Source organism: Macaca thibetana, chromosome 10 (assembly GCF_024542745.1).
Source record: "Macaca thibetana thibetana isolate TM-01 chromosome 10, ASM2454274v1, whole genome shotgun sequence".
Lineage (NCBI taxonomy): Eukaryota > Metazoa > Chordata > Mammalia > Primates > Cercopithecidae > Macaca > Macaca thibetana.
The window spans coordinates 36,513,069-36,533,159 of NC_065587.1; the positions used below are offsets into that span (position 1 = coordinate 36,513,069).

Consider the following 20,091-nt stretch of genomic DNA (forward strand, 5'->3'; position numbering starts at 1 on the left):
AGGGGAAGGGAGGGTACCTGGTCCCCACTTCCTGGGCAACTTTGTTTGTCCACACGGCTCAGCTGCCTCCCCGAGTCCCGCCACGGCAGAGCTGCCGCCCTCTGCAGACAGCAGGGCCATACCCCTTCCAGGAGGCCCCATGAGGTGGGGCAGTCTCAGACTCTACCAAGACTCACAGATTTCTCGGGTCCTGAGCCAGAGGCGGGCGTGTAGGTGAGCCGGTAGTGGAGCACGCGGCCACGTGGGGGTGTCCAGCTGACCTGCAGGCTGTCGGGGGTCTCCGAGGCCAGGGCCAGGTTGGAGGGGGGGCTCCTGTTCACTGTGGCTGGCAGAGAGCACGGGCTGTTTGGGGCTCAGGCCCCTCCAGAAAGGAGGCACCCAGTGGCCAGAGGACCAGCCGCCCAGCCCCTACCCTGCTCTGTGTAATGCCCCCACCACACCAAGCCACACCCCTGCCACAGCCCACACCACACCCCTGGCACACCCACACTGCGCCCCTGCCACAGCCTGCACTGCGCCACCGGCCATGCCACACCGCACCCCTGCCACAGCCCACACCATGCCCCTGCCACAGCCCATACCACACCCCAGCACATCCACACTTGTGCCCCTGCCACGGCCCACATAACGCCACCTGCCACGGCCCACACTGCGCCACCTGCCACGGCCCACATCGCGCTGCCACGCCACAACACGCCCCTGCCACAGCCCACACTGCACCCCGCCACAGCTGACACTGCGTCCCTGCCACAGCCCACGCCGGGCCCCTGCCACACCCACATCATGCCACCTGCCAGGGCTCCCACCATACCCCCAACCTGGGCTGCTGCCTGGGCTGCTCTGTGAGACACTACATGGTTTATGCACCCACCATGCAAGACACTACATGATGTGGTTTGTGCACTCGGCCACTGGGGGAACACCTATCCCCGTGCAGACTCCAGTGACCAGGCCAGTGGTCAGGGGCTCCGGGAGCCGGCCTGCCAGCAGTTCTGGGAGTCTAGGGTCCTGGGCCTATGGAGCGGGTGAGTCAGGGGTCCCCTTGGGCCATCCCTGCCCAACACTCAGCAGAGGGAAAGTGGAGGGACACCTACACGGGGTATAGCGGAGGGACACAGGGTCACTGCGGGCGCCATCCCTGTAGTAGGCCAGGATGGTGACGTCATACTCCGTGTGCCTCCCTAGGCCAGGCAGGACGGCCGTGCCGAGGTTCCCTGGGACAGAGATCTAGGGAGAGGAGAGCCCCAGGGGTCACCAGGTACAGTGCAGTCCTCAGACTGGGGGGTCCGGTGCACAGGCCATGGGCAGTGAGGCATCCCTGGGAGACAGGGTGGGTGCACACAGGGCTCTGAGCCCTGGACTTGGGCCTCAGGACTGGGAGCCCAGGGGGGGCCCCTCTGAAGGACATGTCCATCCCTGCCCACCTCGTGAGCCTTCCCCTCTCCCAGGGGTGTCCACTTGATCTGGTAGACAAGCACCCCAGATGGGGCTGCGGCCACCCATGCCAGCTGGACTGTGTCCCCTGGCAGCTCCGTCACGGACAGCTGGCTTGGGCTGGGAACTTTCTCTGAAGGAAGTGGAGACACAGGCTGGGGGTGCAGCCCCTGAGTCTGGGTGCCTCAGAGAAGGGGCAGCCACACCCAGGAGCACCCTATACCCCCATCCATCACACCCGTCAGGTGCCCATCCCCACCTGGCTCAGCACCAGCCCAGGGCAGGCACCCACAACACTTGATGTGAACTGTCTAGTGGGGTAGGATGAAGAACCCTCGCCGGGCCCCCAGTCCCAACCTCTCCCCACTCACTGGTGGTGACCTGGCCAGTCAGCGTAGAGGAGCCACCCCCAGGGTAGAGGCAGGTGACGCGGACAGTGTAGGTGGTGGAGGAAGAGAGGGGCCCCAGCACGGCCGAGGTGGCATTCCCAGGAGTCTCTGTCTGCAATAGGCGGGAGGCCGACATGGCAGGCCCAGCCGGTGCCTGGAGCCCTTGCTGAGGCGGAGACCGAGGTCCAGCACCTGCGGCCAGGACTACCCCATGACCCCCCAAAAAATGGGAAAATGGGCTTGTCCTGAGAGATGGGAGGGCAACAGAACTGCAGGACGGCTGGGGTGGGGCCTCCCCAGCCTGGTCCCCCACAGCCCCTACACCCGCATCTGCCCCTACACCCGCATCTGCCCCCACACCAGGTGCCCCACACCAGGTGCCCCCAGTGCGCCTCGTGGCGGCCGTGGTTTTATGTGTGTTATTGATGGTTGGCTCTACCCCAGGCCTGCCTTAGGGCCCTGTGGTCCCTCGAGACACTCGGGCCCCTGGCAGGCTCTGCTCTCACCTGCCCCGAGTGTCCACCCTCGCTGGAGACATAGGTGACCCTGACCAGGCGCACAGGCCTTGGGGCGCCCTCCCAGATCACTCGCACTGTGTCGTGGCTCACGTCTGAGAAGCCCAGGTGTCTCGGGGGGGCCAGGACGGCTGTAGAGCACAGCAGAGCCTCAAGGCCAGCACGCGGCCTCCACAGCAGGGTGGGGTAGGGCAGGGGCTGGGACCAAGGGGGCCTGAGGTCCCCCACGCCATGGAAGACTGAGAAACAAGAAGGGGCACTTGTCCTGCAGGGCAGCCAGGGTTGGGACACTCACGGGTCCTGGCACGGATGCCCCGGGCCTCGCTGCTCTCAGGGCCTCGCAGGCTCTGCACCGAGATCTCATAGTCCCTGCCTGGTTCCAGGCCATCCAGCAGCACCTCGGGCCGCCTCACCTGCACCTGCAGAAACATGACGTCCCAGGTCAGCCCCCACTCGCTCTGCCCCACTCCTCTGCCTCCCATCACCCCCCGGCCCAGCTCACCTCTCGCTCCTCCTCCTCACCCTTGGAGGAAGCAGGTGAGCATCGCACCAGGTAGTGGGTGGCCCCGGCCGAGGGCTGCCAGGTGAGGTGGATGGTTCTGGGAGTCACTGTGGCCAGGGTCAGCGCCCGGGGCGGAGACAGAGGTGCTGGGGGGCCATGGGGGGGCACTTTAGGAAGGGAGCCCACACAGAGATCACACCCACGCATGGGAGGACCCACACCAGAGTGGGTGGGCGCGGCCACTGCCCGGCAGATGCACAGGATTCGAAGTGGCACTTCCCAGGCTTCACCTTGGGCCAAGGTTTGTGGCTCCAGCTCTGGGGACACAAGGCCACCCCACAGGTTTTGTTTAAGGCCATCTGCCTTGAGATCATGGGAGGAATGTGGCCTCCAGGGTGAAAGGGGCCTTGGGAAACAGCCAGACACAAAAGGCCACATGGTGTGACTCCACCTGCAGGAAACATCTGGGACAGGCACATCCAGAGACAGAAGGTGGCTGGGGCGGGGGTGGGGGGCGGGTGTTTAGGGGTACAGGGGTTCCTCTGGGGGGGGTTGAAAATGATCTAACATGGACTGTAGCCATGGGTGACAGCTCTGAATATACCAAAGCCCCTGAAGTTGTACACTTTAAATGGTTAGATTATACGGTGTGTAAATTTCATCTCAGCAAAGCTATTACAGATGAGCTCATGGCAGTCCCTGGGGGTCCAAGAACCCAGCAAGCTAAGCCACGTGCTGGGGCCCAACCAGTGGGGAACTCCATGAACACTGTGGACAGGGAGTATAATGGGTTGTGATTATGGTTGGGGTGATGATACCAATGGTACAGCTGGTGTTCAGAAGAGAACACCAAGGTCAGAGGGGCCTAGTGGCTCGGCCTCGGTCACACAGCAAGCTGGGCATGGTGCCAACTGTGGGTGGTTAAGATCCAGGGCTATGCTACCCTGGGGTGCCAGGCTCTGAGGGACGGTCACAAGTGGGGCCTCCCACCCAGAACCTGGCCACTGCCTCTGCCCCACCCACCTGTGGTCACCAGGCCCCGCAGGCCCTCGCCAACCCCGCCCTCGTAGATGGGGAACACGGAGACCAGGTACTCCGTGCGGGAGGTCAGGTTGTGCAGCTCTGCGGAGGCGGCAGGCCCCTCCACCACCACCTGGAACAGAGTGGGCAAGGACGGAGCCAGGAAGGGGGGTGCTGGGAGACGGGGAGCTTGTCATCTGGCGTGTGAACTCAGCTGGGGCCCGCCGGGTACCCCACTTCCCACAGGCCTGGGCTCCCGGTACCTACAACAGAGTGGTGCCAGGCACGGTGTGGGCAGGCCCACCACAATCGATCAATTGATCGATCCTTCAAAGGGAGAAGGCGCTCTGAGTCTGAACCTATCCCCAGCACCCTCGGAACGTCCCCTGCTCTGCCCTCCTCGGCCACCAAAACGCACTCACCCCAGGCTACCTCCCAGACACAGCTCCATGGTGAGTCCCTGGGTGGCCAGCCCCTCACCGCCCCCTTCTCAGCCTGGACCCAGTCATTTGTGGGCCTTTATTCCCGCCCTCCCTTTGGCTCATCGCATCCACAACGGCTGCAGACCGGCTCGGGGAGCCCTGTATGTCAGCCCCTCACCTCCCTGGGGGTGCCACCTCTGGAGGCTCGCCAAACAATCAGATACTTGAGGGGGAGCCGGGGGGCTGGAGTCCAGGACACGTGGATGCTGGAGGAGGTCACCTGGCTCAGGACCAGGCCGGTGGGGGCGGGGAGGGTGTCCAGGGCTGGAGCCGCTGCTGCTGGAGGGGTGGGGGTGGGGGACAGGTGGTCAGCGCTCGAGCCCGTGTGTCCACGCTCCCCCTGGTGGCCACTTGCAGGAGGGGACACGAGCCCGTGTGTCCACGCTCCCCCTGGTGGCCACTCGCAGGAGGGACACGAGCCCCTGTGTCCACGCTCCCCCTGGTGGCCACTCGCAGGAGGGACACGAGCCCCTGTGTCCACGCTCCCCCTGGTGGCCACTCGCAGGAGGGGACACGAGCCCGTGTGTCCACACTCCCCCTGGCGGCCACTCGCAGGAGGGACAGGAGTCCGTGTGTCCACGCTCCCCCTGGCGGCCACTCACAGGAGGGACAGGAGAGCCGCTCCCCAGACCCTCTGTGGACAGATGTAAGCGGGGACTGCAAACCCCCTCAGAGCCACAGGAACCGGCCTCAGGTACCACCCGGGAGCCACAGCGTCCCCCCTTCCCCTGCCCAAAGCAGCCAGGTGGGGCTGCAGCCTGTGTGGGTGACCCTGCCCCGCACCTGGGCCCCGCCGCGGGCCCCCATCCTGCAGCCTCTGGCAGATGAGGCGGCTGAGCAGGCCAGCCAGTGCGCCAAGCTGCGGGAAGTCCAGCACGTTGTGGACGGTGATGTCCCGCGGCGGGGACGCCAGGAGCCTCAGCTCAGCCTCATCGGCATTCTTCACACCTGCTCGAGAGGAGGGAGGTGAGGTCGGCCTGCACTGGGGTCACCCGAGGGGCCGCCTGCAGTGGAGGTCTCCGTGGAGAGTGGGTCAGGAGCGAAGAGGCCTATAGGCTGTACTCGGCCCACCTGCCACCCACATGCCGGGCCAGGAGCTTCTGAGGGGTTGGGGGCATCAAGGAAGGGTCTCTGCTCCCAGGACTCCTGCCTCAAAATCTGGGGTTTCCTCCCCACAGGACAGAGTTGATTCACCTGTGAATCCCAGGCCCTGGAGGGTGCCAGGAAGCTCCTCGCCAGGGGACAGCAGGCGGGAGTCGCCAGGCACAGGGATGGTGGCCAGAGGGGGCAGCTGGAGCTGCTCAGTGAATATTGCACCAGGGAGGTTCACGCCACAGGGGTGGGGTTGGGGGGGATTCTACGGAAGGCACCAAACAGCAGGTGACTGAAAAGGAGCAGTCGCCTCTGAGTGCCAGGTAGTGCCCAGCTCTGCGTGCAGCTCCATGTCGTGAATGTGGAAGCTGGGGCTCAGGGACCAGGTGCCCGATGTAAGCTCCCAGCTGCAACCCAAAGCCCACCTGACAGTGAGGCTCCAGCCCAGGGCCAGGGGGCTGCACAGTGCTCACCCACAGCGAAGATGTTCACGCCCAGGTCCTTGAGGACACGAGCAGCAGTGTGCACATTGTCCTGGGACTTGCCGTCCGTCACCAGAATCACCACCTTGGCCGCCTCTGGACGGAGGCCGGCCGCCGGCTGCAGGTTCTGCCCCAGCACATGGGTCAGGGCGAGGCCTTGGGAGCAGCAAGAATAAAGTGACAGGCAGCTGCCAGCATCCCCTCCTGGTGCTCGGCTGGCAGCAACCAGACAGCAGAGATGCTCCTCTCCTTCCCTTGCAGGGTGCCAGGAGGCCAGGTGGCAGCCTGAGGGAGCAGGGAGGGTCTGCCTGTGAAGGGGCCCCAAGTGGCACCCCAAGTTCCCCAGCCAGGCCCTACCTGCAAGGTGAGCACCCCGACTGGGCTGGGTGTGGCCCCAGCCAGAGCTGCCATGGAACAGAGGAGCCACATGCTGGACATGGGCCCTCGTTTTCGTCCAAGGTAAACAAGGGGGTGACTCTGCCCTTTATAAAGGTGTGAACAGGGCTCAGGTCCACACCACTGAGAGCTCAATTTACACACACGCTCCCAGGGTCTGGGAGGGCGGCAGAAGGAGGTCCGCCCTCTGGATGGAGGGAGGGGCGGCCTGGGCCGTACCTGTGAACGTGTTCCCCCCCTTGTAGCGGAGGCGGTGCACAGCTGCCAGCACCTGCTCCTTGGTGCCGAAGGAGTTCAGGTTCCACTCAGTCTGGGCATCGCCGCTGTACTGAGTCAGGCCTGGGGAGCAGGGGCGTGGCCACGGGCTGAGTTTCCAATGCTGAGGGGCCCAGGGAGCTGGCGCAAGGCACACCTGAGAGCTGCACGTGCCTCTGCGGTGTCCCTGGCCACAGCAGCCAGTCCCCAGAGAGAGTACGCTTGCAGAGCCAGGGCCTCCACACAGAGCGTCCCCAGAACACCCCAGGGGAGAAGGTGTCCCACCTCACAAGGTGGGAGCCCTGGCTGGTGCGGGGACCCCCACAGGTCACAGCCTCCGCCGGCAGTCAGAGCTGTGGGGACCACGCCCAGGTAGGGCAAGAGGCAGGCCAGGCCAGCACCCACCTACTTGGACCTTATCCGGCCCGATTTCAAAGGGTGCAATGACGCTGGCCAGGAAGTCCTTGACCTGCTGAAAGTGACTGTGGCCGATGCTCCAGGACCCGTCCACCAGGAAGACCATGTCAGCAGGCACAGGGGGTAGGCAGCGGAACTGGGGGCTGGCTGGGGTGGTGGGAGCGGGTGAGGTGTTAGGTGAAGCCCATCCCTGGTCCAAGACCCCCAAACTGCTCCCGGCCTGGCCCCAGCCCCCAGATCACCTTCCCTGGGGCTCCAGCCACAAGAGTGAGGCAGGCTGGGCCAGGTATCAGGGAAAGGACTCCAAGACCCTCAGGCCTCACCAGACTAGACAGCCCCATGCCGGCACGGCTGCACAGTCCAGCCACCACTAACGTGAGGCAGCCTGGTGCTCGGGCACCTCTGTCCCCCACGGCTGCACGTGGCTATCTGCACGGGAGCCGGCCTTTGCTGCCCACCCAGATACCAGGCCCAGAAGCCCAATGGGTGCAAACCGGATGAGGAGGGGAGGGTGGGCACCGCAGACGGCTCCAGCAGAGCCACCGTGAGCACTGCCCTGGCGGTGCTGTGGAGACAAAACCCCTACCCCCAGCCTGGCGCTCCCCAGAGTCTTGCAGGGACAGTGCCTGGTGGGGCAGGGACAGTGCCTGGTGGGGCGGGCCGCAGAGCCAGCACCAGATCCCTGGGGAGATGCCTGAACGAGGCCAGCAGCCATCACGGTGGAGCCCCCCGTGGGGCGACCGAAGAGGCCCAGCTGCTCTGAGGGGAGGACAGCACCAGACCCGAGGACCTCTGGAGGGATGTGTCCAAGTCTGAGGAGGTGGACACTTCCTTCAGTTCCAAGTCTGACAGGGGAGGTAGAATCCTGCCTCTGAGGACCCCAATCTGATGGAGGAGACAAAGCCCGGCCCCACCTGCAGAGGCCTTGTGGGCAGACACAGGGCACCTCCCCTGTCTGTGCCTACCCCTTACCCGGCTTCTCCTCTGTCCTGGTGTAATTCTGCCTCTCCACACCTGCGGCTGGCTGGGCAGGGCCCTCCCTCCAGGGCCCCCGGACCAGCTCTGCTCCTGATCCCACTCTTGGTGGAGCATGACCCAACCCTCTCACCACCCCCTAGACCCAGGCTGGAGGTTCCCAAAGGGGTCAGAGGTAGTGGGACCATCTGCTCCCAGTGGCCTGGCTTGAGTGAACCTGGGAACATGACAGCCTTAAGTTAAAGCTAGAGAGTGTGTGGTCAGACACGAGGAAGAACTTCCTGGCCTCACGGTGGGAAACCAAAGGTCACTCCCTCCCCAGAGACTTACTCTCCCTCCACTCTGACCCACCAGGAATGGGCGGATCCCGGCTTGGCACAAAGGCAACTCGGGGCTCGGAAGCCTGCTCAGGGTCTGGGCTCCCCATGAGGGAGGGGGTGGGCTCCAGGGCTCCATTGCTGAGAGGTCTCTGGTTGTTCCTGTCCAAGGAGCTACTCTTCAGATCCTCAACTGCAGGGAGACACCGAGGGCCATCGGGTAGGAGCGGAGGGCCTGGCCGGCTGGGGCAGCTGCACACACCCTCCCTCAATCAGGTGGGAGCGGAGGGCCTGGCCCGCTGGCGCAGCTGCACACACACTCCCTCAAGGGCGCATCTGCAGGTGCTGAGCGCCCAGGACCCTGGCTGGCATGCGAAGACGTCAGGGGCAAGGCAGCCTCGCTGGTGAGTCAGGACTCGAACCTGGCCCTAGCCCAGCCCAGAGCTGCTTCACACACACCCACCCCTGGGGCTGGAACACAGCCTGGAGGAGGGTGGGACCCTGGCCTGGAGGAGGGTGGGACTCAGCTGGAGGACAGCAGAACCCTGGCCCAGAGGACGGTGGGACCCAGCCTGGAGGAGGGGGTACCCAGCTGGCAGTACCCAGGACAGTGGGACCTGGGCTGGAGGATGGTGGGACTCAGCTGGAGGACAGCGGAACCCTGGCCCAGAGGACGGTGGGACCCGGCCTGGAGGAGGGGGTACCCAGCTGGCAGTACCCCGTGGACTTACTCACAAACTCCCTCCGAGCCAGCAGGAAGCGCCCAGAGCCAGTGAGCTCGAAGATCTGCAAGGTGTAGCCCTTGGAGGGGCTCAGGCCCCCCACTGTGGCCTTAGGGGTCTTGGTGGTCAGTATCACCTCCTGTTCCGAGTCCCCTGGGTGGGGGTAGGGAGAGCTTTAGAGGCCAAGGTGGGCACACGTGTGTGCATCTGTCATGGTGGGAAGTGAAACCCTCTTGGCTCCTCCTCCCCACCCCAGCTCCTCCCCTTGAGGCCAGGGAGAGAGAAAGGGAGAGGGTCTGATGCAAGGACATGGGCTCCTGGGTAACAGTGTGAGAGGGAATGGGTCTTGGGGCAGTAAAAAGAAGATGTCACTTACTAAACCTCCTAGAGGAATCCGTCACATGGTGAGGTGAGAACCCATCAACCCTCAGAGACACTGTCCAGTATGAAGATGGGGCTGCCCAGGGCGGGGATGACGACCCGAGGGGCCGGGTCCAAGAAGGAAGAGTCTGGGGCCAGGGCCCTGCCCACTCCCACAGTCTCCCACCCTATGGGCCGCGCAGACTGACCAGCCGCAGTATTTTCTGCTGTGTGACCCCATGATTCTAAAGTTAGGGCTGGATTTCAAGTGTGAAAAGCAAACAAATGATTCCAAAGGGGACACTGTCATATTCTCAGAGGAAAGAGCAAGAAGAAATGGCCTTGAAATAGCACTCAGGAGGTGGCAGTCAGACCTAAAGAGGCACTTTGGGCACTGGGTGATTCTCTGGGTCTCAAATGCTAAGACGAGGGAGCAAAGGAGGGAGGAACCCGCACCTGCACACCTGGGGGGAGAAGAGGAGGGGGGAACCCACACCTGCACACCTGGGGGGAGAAGAGGAGGGAGGAACTCACACCTGCACACCTGGGGGGAGAAGAGGAGGGGGGAACCCGCACCTGCACACCTGGAGGGGGAAGAGGAGGGAGGAACTCACACCTGCACACCTGGAAAGAAAATTGACACCATCCTCCCTGCGCAGTGAGCAGCTCCCCACAGCCCTACCCAGCGCTGCGCCAGGGAGTGACCAGCCAGGGAGGACCCTCTGCTCTCGGCTGAGCAAATAGGAGGCAGGGGTGTTATCATTACCATCAATAGCTAATTGTTACTGAGTTTTCACTGCGTGCCTGGCAGTATCCTAAGCATTTCACAGGTATCAAGCCTCATAATCTTCACAGCCCCATTACACCCATCTTATAGATAGGAAAACTGAGGCACAAAGGATCAATCACACAGTTACTCCACAGGAGAAGTGGCATAGCAGCCCAGGTCTGTCATATTCCCAAGCTTCCTGCACAAACATGTGATTAACAAGCAATGACAACCATGGAAAAGTTTTATGTCATTTAATACAAATATAGAATTTTAAAAGTGGGGCATGCCCATAATCCCATCTACTTGGGAGGCTGAGGTGGGAGGATCACTTGAGCCCAGGAGTTTGAATCCAGCCTGGGCAGTATAGTGAGACCCCATCTCAAAAATCGACAAATAAGGTGCTTGAAAATGGGATAAATGTTATTGTGATGTTCTAAGGTCCTAGCATTGCCTGGGGACAGCCAAGACAACCATCATGTATATCATATACTGATAAATAAAGACTGCATGCTGTGGTCACTAGCGTGGTTACTTGAAGGGTAAACAAACATAGAATCACCAAGTTGATGGTATCAGGGAAGAATCACCCCATACCTACTGAACAATCTTAACTTCACAAGACACACCAGACATTATGTACTGCCAGCTGAGGTGACGTAGGAATTACACGGCACCACTGATAAAGAATTCTTAACAAACACAATCAAACTTGCCTCTACCAAACTTCCAGGATCTAACTGCCAGTCTGTGGAGACAGGGTGGAGAGAGGAAGGAGCGAGCTAAATGGCTCCCCAAAGATGCCACTGGCAAGAGAAGAAAGTGGGAAGTTCGACAGAACAATCTTGTTTCTTCTTCTACAAATAAATGTCAAGGAAAACGGAGAGGAGAAAACTGTTTTAGATTAAAAATTGCTTAAGACACAGGAACTAAACATTGTGCAGACTCTGTTCACATCCCATTTCAGACAAATCAATTGTAAAAGACACGTGTTAAGGCCAGGCGTGGTGGCTCACGCCTGGAATCCCAGCACTTTGGGAGGCCGAGGCGGGTGGATCACCTGAGGTCAGGAGTTCGAGACCAGCTTGGCCAACGTGGAGAAACCCTGTCTCTACTAAAAATACAAAAATTAGCTGGGCATGGTGTCATGAGCCTGTAATCCCAACTACTTGGGAGGCTGAGGCAGGAGAATCGCTTGAACCTGGAAGCAGGAGGCTGCAGTGAACCAAGATCATGCCACTGCACTCCAGCCTAGGTGACAGAGCGAGACTCCATCTCAATAAATAAATAAATAAATAAATAAATAAATAAATGACATGCATCAAGTTAGAAAACTCAACACAACTAAATATTCAATGATAGTACCGAAACATTTTAAATTTCGGAGCTGTTCATGGTATTGGGGTTATGTTTGAGTCTTTTCTTTTAGAGAAACATACTGAAATATTTATAGACAGGATTATATGATGTCTGAGATTTGCTTTAACATAATATAGAATGTAGAAGGGGGTTGAGGAGAGGGACATAAAACAATATTGGCCACACACTGGTAATTGCTGAAAGCTACATCATGAAAACATGAGGCTTCATTATACTATGGTCTCTTCTTTTGCATGTGTTTAAATTTTTCCATTAAAAAATCAGTTCAAACAAAGACAAGAAAGCAGAGAATAAAAATGTATAACAAGTATAATAAAAAGGGAAGATTATAGATATAAACTCAAACAGATCATTAATTTCATTAAATATAAATGGAAAAAATCTTTCAATAAAAAGACAAAGACTGTCACACTGGATGAAAACCATACCCAATTATATGCTGCTTAGAAGACACATCTAAAATGAAAGGCCGGAGAACAGTTAACAGTAAGAGAAGGAGAAAAGAGATTTAATGCAAACACTACCTGGTGAAGCAATAAGACCATCACAACAAGTAAGATACAAGGAAAACAAAACAGCACTAGAGAGATAATGAAGAGCACTTCAAAATGAAAAAGGGTCAACCTACCAGGAAGATACAATCATTCCAAGTTTGTATGCACCCAACAACCGAGCCTCATGCACAAAGCAAAGAACAGTAAGACAACCACAAGAAAGATGTATCTACAATCACAATGGAGATATGAAATACTTTTTTCAGTAGCAGGATAAGTAGACCCCAAACATAGTAACTATATAAAAAATCTGAAAAATAAGGTAAATAACTTAACTGGAACATTAGAAAACTCTACCCAACAACTGCAAATTGCATATATTTTCAAAGTCACATGGAACACTGACCAAAATGGATCATATGCAGGACCATAAAGCGAGGTTTTTCGTTTTTTTTTTTTTTGGAGACAGAGTCTCACTCTGTCGCCCAGACTGGAGCGCAGTGGCACCATCTCGGCTCACTGCAACCTCCACCTCCCGGGTTCAAGCGATTGTCCTTCCTCAGTCTTCCAAGCAGCTGGGATGAAAGGTGTGTGCCACCACACCCAGCTAAGTAGAGACGGGGTTTTGCCATGTTGGCCAGGCTGGTCTCAAACTCCTGTCATCAAGTGATCTGCCGACCTTGGCCTCCCAAAGAGCTGAGATTATACGCATGAGCCACCACGCCCGGCCAGCAAGGTACTTTCCAAATGACTGAAAGCATATTGTACATGTCTGGCCACAATGCAATTAAGGAAGAAATCCAAAACAAAAAGTAAGAAAATCCCCCCATGTTTTAAAACTAAGAAACACACTTCTAAGTAGCCTATGGGTCAAATAAAAATATCATGACAAAAATTAGATATTTTTACCTGAATGACAATGAAAATTCTACATATCAAAATGCAGTTATAGCTAATACTTATAAGAAAATTCAATAGTTTTAACTTCATATCTTATAAAAGAAGGGCAGAAAATCAATGAATTTAAGCATCCATCTTAAGTTTGAACAGAAAAGTAAACACAAAGAGAGTAAAAGAAATAGAAACAACAAATAAAATAAAAAACAAACGAAATCAATGACAGACCAACCAAGACAAAAGTGTTTTATTAAAAGACTAATAAAGTAGATAAACTTCCAGATTGCCTTTTGAAAGCAGAGAGAAGATTCAATCAATAACAGGAATGAAAAGGGTGCTATAACTACAGCATCTATGGGATAATATGAAAAATGTTATGCCAATTAATCAGGAAATTTATATAAAATACAAATTCCTATTTAAAAAACTAACTTACCAAAACTGACCAAAAAAGTTAGGAAATCTGAGTAGTCCTATGTCTGTTGAGGAGAATGAATCAATTATGTAAAATGTTCACACACACACACACACACACACACACACAACACAAGCCCAGAAGTCAGCACCAGCGAATTCTAGTAAACATTTAAGGAAAAAAATACCACCATTACACAAACTCTTCAAGAAAACTGAGTAAGAGGAATCCTTCCCCACCTCATCTTATGAGGTATAAAGCTGATACCAAAAGGACTTTATAAGAAAGGGTAGTTTTTGGCCAATATTCCCTCATGAATATAAGTATAAAAATCTTAGATGGGCTGGGCGCGGTGGCTCACGCCTGTAATCTCAGCACTTTGGGAGGCCGAGGTGGGCGGATCACGAGGTCAGGAGTTTGAGACCAGCCTGGCTAACATGGTGAAACCCGTCTCTACTAAAAATACAAAAATTAGCCAGGCGTAGTGGTGGGCACCTGTAATCCCAGCCCCTTGGGAGGCTGGGACAGGAGAATCGCTTGAACCCGGGAGGCGGAGCTTGCAGTGAGCTGAGATCATACCACTGCACTCCAACCTGGGCAAGAGAGTGAGATTCCATCTCAAAAAAAAAAAAAAAAAAAACTTAGATGAAATATTCGCAAATTGACTTAATAATATATAAAAGGGGATAGGCCAGGTACAGTGGTTCACCCCTATAATCCCAGCACTTTAGAAGACCAAGGTGAGAAGACGGTTTGAGGCTAGGAGATGGAGGTTGCAGTGAGCTATGACTGTGCCACTGCACTGTGCACTCCAGCCTGGGGGACAGAGTGAGACCCTGTCTCTTGAGAGATATATATATTACATTTAATATTGAAAAAATCAACCACTGTAATTTACTACATGAATCAAATAAAGGAGAAAATGACCACCTCACTGAAGAAAGAATTTGGAAAAAATAATGCATTCTCTTGGTAAAAACTCAGCCTAAGTAGGAACAGAACAGGACTTAACCTGATAAGGCACATCTATCTGGAAAAGGCAGAACGACAGAAAACAGCTCAGTGGTTATGGGGTACTGGGCTAAGGGCTGACCTTGGGGTAAGAGAACTGTCCTCCACATCAATTGTGACAGTGGTTACAGGATTGAATTCATGTGATAAATAAAACTCACAGAGCTATTCTCAAAAGGGTGAATATTTCTGCATGTAAATTACAGCTCAATAAAGAAACACAGGATACCACTGAACACCCACCAGAGTAGCTCAAGTCACGCCGCCAAGCATTGGTTGCCAAGGGCGTCATGTAACGGAAGCGATCGTACGCTGCTGATGGGAGTATACACTGGCACGACCCCTTTGGAAAACAGTTCAACGTTTTCTACTGATGCTGAAAACGCGTACATGCTGTGGTGCTTCCACTCCTGGGTTTACACCCAGAACAACATGCGCACGGACCACGATCCCTCACACGGCATCTACACAACAGCCAACCTGGACACAAGCCACACGTCCATCAACAGCAGAACAAATCACACAGGGGAATACTATACAGCAAAGAAAACAGATGGCTGTTACACACCACGGGGTGAACCTCACAAAATGCCCACCAAAGACACAGACATGAGGGAGTCACCACAGTGTGATTCCACTTAGAGAATGTTCTGAAACAGGCAAACTAGTCTGTGCTGTCGGAGGCGGCCGTCTGGGCAGCAGGGGAGGGTGGACGTTGGGAAGGGCACCCGGGACGGTCTTTTTCCACCCCAGGAGGGGTTTGTGTTGGCCACCCCACTGTGCTGACTCATACAGTTAGCATTTACGCCTGTGTGCTTTTCCACCTGAGTTTTGAAAAGCTTTAAAATTAGCACCCATCGTCAGGTTAGGGCTGTTCCGTGCTCTAGGAACAGGGTTCCCTGTAAAGGTGTCCTCAAGGCCCTGCTCCTGTAAACAAGGATTAACACGTGGGGAGCAGGTGCTTCTGGGGTTCACTGTGCGGAGTCCAGGTTGTTCTGAATGCCCCTGAGTTGCTGAGACTCGTTCTGAGAAGGGAGTCATTTATTTAAAAAATACAGACTGCGAGTGGTGGTTCATGCCTGTAATCCCAGCACTGTGGGAGGCTGAGGCAGGCAGATCACCTGAGCCCAGTTCAAGACTAGCCTGGGTAACATGGTGAAATCCCTTCTCTACAAAAAATACAAAAATCAGCCAGGAGTGGCGGCGTGCATCTGTACTCCCAGCTGCTCGGGAGGCTGAGGTGGGAGGATCTAAGCTCGGAAGATTGAGGCTCCAGGGAGCTCTGATTGCACCACTGCACTCCGGTCTGGGTAACAGAGCAAAACCCTGTCTTTAAAAAAATTAAAAATTAAAATTAAAAATTAAAAAAATGAAAAGTATGTACTGAATGCGTTCTGCAGGGGCTGCGTGCCAGGGACAGACGAGCCGCATTCCCTGTTCTGTGTTGTACACAACAGGGCTTGGAAAGCAATGTGGGGACAGCAGACACTGAGGCCAGAAAGCTGCTCACACGAAGGGGCTGGTGGGAGGGACACCGTGGGCCTGAGTGGTGGCTGCGGCCGCCACACTGACTGTCCTCAGCATGTGCTAACGGGGAAGGGGGCCTGGGAGGGCGCAGGTCCTCACCTGCCATGGGCTGCACCTGCACCAGGTAGCCGAGGCCGCTCCCCTCCGACTCTCTCCACTTCATCTGTAGCCGGTCCTCAGGCAGCACAGTCAGCCTCAGGTGGCCACTTGCTACAGAAACAGGACATAGTGGTCAGGACTGACCCGGCCTCCCCAGCCACCTAACCAGCTGTGGGGGTTACAGGCATCCTGCCCTCAGCATTTGGGAGGGACACAGTCCTATCCCGGGGGACCCCAAAGAGACACAGCCCATCCAGGGTATCTGAGCGGGACTCAGCCCCACTTGGGGAGACGAGGCCTCGCCCGGGCACTGAGGAGAACCCGGCCCTCCCCGGGGTCCGCAGTGACAGGGCCACCCCGGTAGCTTCGGTGAGAGGGAGTCCAGTCCCACCAGGGAGGTCCCGGCCTGGCTCTCCAGGGTTCCTCCCACCAGGAAGAGGCTCAGGCCCACGCCTGGGAGGGCAGCAACTGCCCCACTGGTGACCGGAGGCCCCGAGCCAACACAGCAGCTGGCAACGTGCCCAGGGCCCTGAGCTGAGTCCCCTGAGCTGGGACCCCTGGGCTGAGTCCCCTGAGCTGGGACCCCTGAACTGGGACTCCTGAACTGAGTCCCCTGAGCTGAGTCCCCTGGGCTGGGGCCCCTGAGGTGAGTCCCCTGGGCTGAGTCCCTGGGCTGGGGCCCCTAAGCTGAGTCCCCTGAGCTGGGGCCCCTGAGCTGAGTCCCCTGAGCTGGGACCCCTGAGGTGAGTCCCCTGGGCTGAGTCTCCTGGGCTGGGGCCCCTGGGATGAGTCCTCTGGGCTGAGTCCCTGGGCTGGGGCCCCTAAGCTGAGTCCCCCGAGCTGGGTCCCGGGACAAGTGCCCATGCAAGCTGCAGACCCCTCGCTGCCAAGGTCACTGCCAGGTGCACGTGCCCCCTCAGTGGGGAGTGTGGGTGCAGAATCCCACACTGGAAGTGCGTGCGCGTTGGCACGTGTGTGTCCCCGCACCCCCAAGACAGGGCTGCCTCCCACGGTGGGGGATGGGTGCCAGGCCATCTGAGAGGAGGAGGGGGCGGCAGGGGCCTGGCCAACCTCCTGGAGCTCTGGAGAGGGTTGGGGCCCCTGGAAGCTTCCGGGGCTCTGCAGTAGGGGCAGCTATTTTTGGAAAATGGGGACAGAGATGGGCTTCTTTGGGCTGCCCCCCGGAAAGCTGGGGCTCAGGGGGAAGGGCAGGGGCTGGGGGGCACTTGGGGCAGACACAATGACCCATTCAGAGCGGGCAGCAGCTGGGCCGGGTCTCCGGATGGAGCTGAAAGGCAGGAATGTGGGGGGGATGAGAAGGGGGCTCTGAAGGCCAGCTGTGAGCAGGGCCCCTCCCGCAGCCCCTGCTTGTGAAGAGCCTTCTGTTGCTCCACTCTGCCTGAGAATGTCAGGGAGCCCTTCCCCAGCTCCCTGCTGGGGGACAGTACTGTTGGGGCCTGAGCAGGGTGCTGGGCAGACAGCGGCTGGTGGGACCAGGACCACGCTCCCCTCCCTGGACTGTGGCCGCACTGCGGCCATCCTGGGAAGGGCTGCCCCAGCGTGTGGGCTCCCACCTGTCCTGGGCTGGACTCAGTGCCCCCGGCCCACCTGGCTGTCCTCGGGGACTCAATGGACTCTGAAAGGCTGTTGTGAGGGGCGGCCCCATCGCGCTGAATCCTGAACTAGACAGAACTAGATTTGCCTAAACTCAAATTGTTTCTGTAGAACCACTTACTGATTTGTCTCAAATTGACAGTGGAAGCTTCTCTCAAACTGAAATCTCGGCCTCCACTGGCCTCAGGGCAGGGTTACCCTGCCTGAGCTGAGGGGACCAAGGCACCTGCTCATGCAACAGCCTGCTGCCTGTGTGCAGGGCAAACTGGGCACCTCAGCACGCGAGACAAGCCACGAAATCCGGAAGCATGTTAGACCTGGGCTCCCGCATCTCACCTGCCCCTCTGCAACGGCAGCGACCCGTGGAGGCTCCCTCGCCCGGCCTGTCAGGCCCTGGTGGTGGTCCTTTAAATGCACATTAGAAGGGGGAGCTGCCGCCTCCTGCTTTTCACCCCAGCGGAATAAAACCATCACTCAGTGGGAGCCCAAAACCTCCCAGGAGCTTGCAGGTGCCGGGAGGGGCCGCGTTGGCCCAGCCCAGGAACAAGTTTATAGCGTGGCCGAGGCCCAAAGCCTTTTCCACAGACAGAGATTCACCTTCCTGGAATCAATCTAAACCCACATTTCTCAACGGGAGGAAGAAGCTGCTCAGACAGGTGAGCCCACAGCACCTCTGACATTTCCTTTTGCTGCCATGGGCGGTGCCCTATGTTACCCAAACGCCCCAACCGGTAGCGGCCAGACTGGAGGGGCCTTCTGAGGACGTGGTGCTTGTGGCTCAGTCGCCCGGGGATGTGCACGGAGGAGGTGGTGCTGCGTGGAAATGCGGGTGCCTCACTGGGAGAAGCCAGAGGGCTATGTGCCCAAAAAACCAGTGGGAGGCGCCAGTGGGAAGCAGGCAGGAGGGAAGGCGGCCCCATCTTCACCCCAGCCTCCTGCTTCCTGGAGACTGCTCCAAAAGGTGTTCGTGGAGTAACTCTCAGCCAAGCATTGATGTAACAGAGAACGAAACCACACAGGCGCGTTTCCAAGGCGAGGCTGAGGGTTTGGCAGGAGCACACGCTCCCTCCCGTCCGTCCCATCCTCTTCCCTTTGTTGTGGGAGCTGCTCGGAATTCAGCAGGCATTCAACTTATAAGGAAAGCCGGGCGCAGGGGCAGAGGGCTCATCCGCCCTGGTGGGCACTGGTGGGGCAGGTGTGGCCTGGGGGCAAGCAGGGGTCCACTGCCAGTGTCCTTACCTGGTCCTTGCTCTCTTCCCAGAGTGGTGCTCAGCCACAGCCAGAGGCAGAGGCCGAGGCCGAGGTGTGCAGGGGCTCGGGAGCTCATGGTGCTCGGGCTGTGGAGGGGAAGAGGCCATGCCATTCAGCCGTCCCTGGGTCTGTCCCCTCCCTGACCACAACACCAGAGCTTCTCCACATCCTCGAAGGCCAGGCAGGCTGTCCCCACAACAGGCTCCACTCCTCACGTGTGGGGACCACAGGCCTGCAACCTGCTGTCTAGGGGATACCTCCCAGCTGCCTGAAACTCAAGGACCCAAGGCTGGAGCTGGGTCTGCCTCCTACTCTCTCCTTCCTCTTGGCATTTACACCACTGGGGGCTGCTCTGAGTGACAGCAGGACCCCCAGCCCCCAGTTGTCCCCAAGCCCAGTGCAGGGGTGGCTGGGACGGGCACGGGGCCTCCTGCTCCTGGGGCTCCTCAGGGCTGTGGAGGGCTGAGGCCACGCGCGAGCTTTCCAGGCAATGTCTGATTGCTGAACAGTGGAGTCCCTTGGCCCCAGCCTGGCCCTGGAGGCAGAAGGGTCATCAGAGACCTGTGGAGGAGAGTGACAGCTGCCCAAGAGGGAGTGGGCAGCGGGTGGGTCTGGGGGACGCCAGCCGGGGGTGCAAGGTGTGTGTGCCATGGGCACGCCGCTCTGAGGCCGAGACAGGGAGGCGGCCAGGGCCACTGGAGAACTCAGTGGGCCACAAGGAGCGCCAAGGAAAACCAGGCTGGGCCCGCTCAAAGGGGCTGGGAATGGAGGTTGGATTTAGGGTGCTCTGAGGAGCAGCTGAGGGGCACTCAGAGGCCAGGGACCAGTGCCCAGAGGTGCCACTCGGAGATGTGGGGCGCATGTCAGCTGCCAGGCCCGAGGCTGAAGAAGAAATGCTGCAGGTTCTCCTGCACTCCATTCCCCCCGCACTCCCCTCCCCCCGCACTCAGGCTCCCCTGCACTCCAGCTCCGTGCACTCCCGCTCCCCCCGCGCTCCCCTCCCCCGCCCTCCCCCACATTCCGCTCCCCCGCACGCCGCTCCCCCTCATGCGGCTCCCCCATACTCCTGCTCCCCCGTACCCCCACTCCCCCACACCCCCCCCCCTCTCCCCGCTCCCCCCGCACTCCCCCTGCCCCCCCGCCCTCCCCCCCCCCCCCCCCGCACGCACCCCCCCCGCACTCCCCCCCCGCACCCCCACTCCCCCCACTCCCTCTCTCCCTGCTTCCCCCCCCCACCGCACTCCCCCCCCCCCCGCACCCCCCTCCCCCTGTACTC

The 20,091-nt window shown here is 58.2% G+C and overlaps 1 protein-coding gene across 1 annotated transcript in view; it reads right to left on the reverse strand.

Moving 5' to 3' along the window:
• The window catches only part of COL20A1 (collagen type XX alpha 1 chain), a 41,122-nt gene extending 21,477 nt beyond the window's left edge, over positions 1-19,645 (reverse strand). The window contains 17 exon segments of the mRNA XM_050806925.1: positions 177-325; positions 1,095-1,227; positions 1,425-1,567; positions 1,806-1,935; positions 2,330-2,469; positions 2,634-2,757; positions 2,841-2,986; positions 3,864-3,993; positions 4,461-4,618; positions 5,126-5,290; positions 5,908-6,072; positions 6,532-6,651; positions 6,973-7,131; positions 8,311-8,469; positions 9,008-9,151; positions 15,951-16,061; positions 18,804-19,645. Of these exon segments, the coding sequence (XP_050662882.1) occupies positions 177-325; positions 1,095-1,227; positions 1,425-1,567; positions 1,806-1,935; positions 2,330-2,469; positions 2,634-2,757; positions 2,841-2,986; positions 3,864-3,993; positions 4,461-4,618; positions 5,126-5,290; positions 5,908-6,072; positions 6,532-6,651; positions 6,973-7,131; positions 8,311-8,469; positions 9,008-9,151; positions 15,951-16,061; positions 18,804-18,927 (2,400 nt within the window). The 5' untranslated portion in view covers positions 18,928-19,645.
• Between the last annotated feature and the right edge of the window lie 446 nt (positions 19,646-20,091).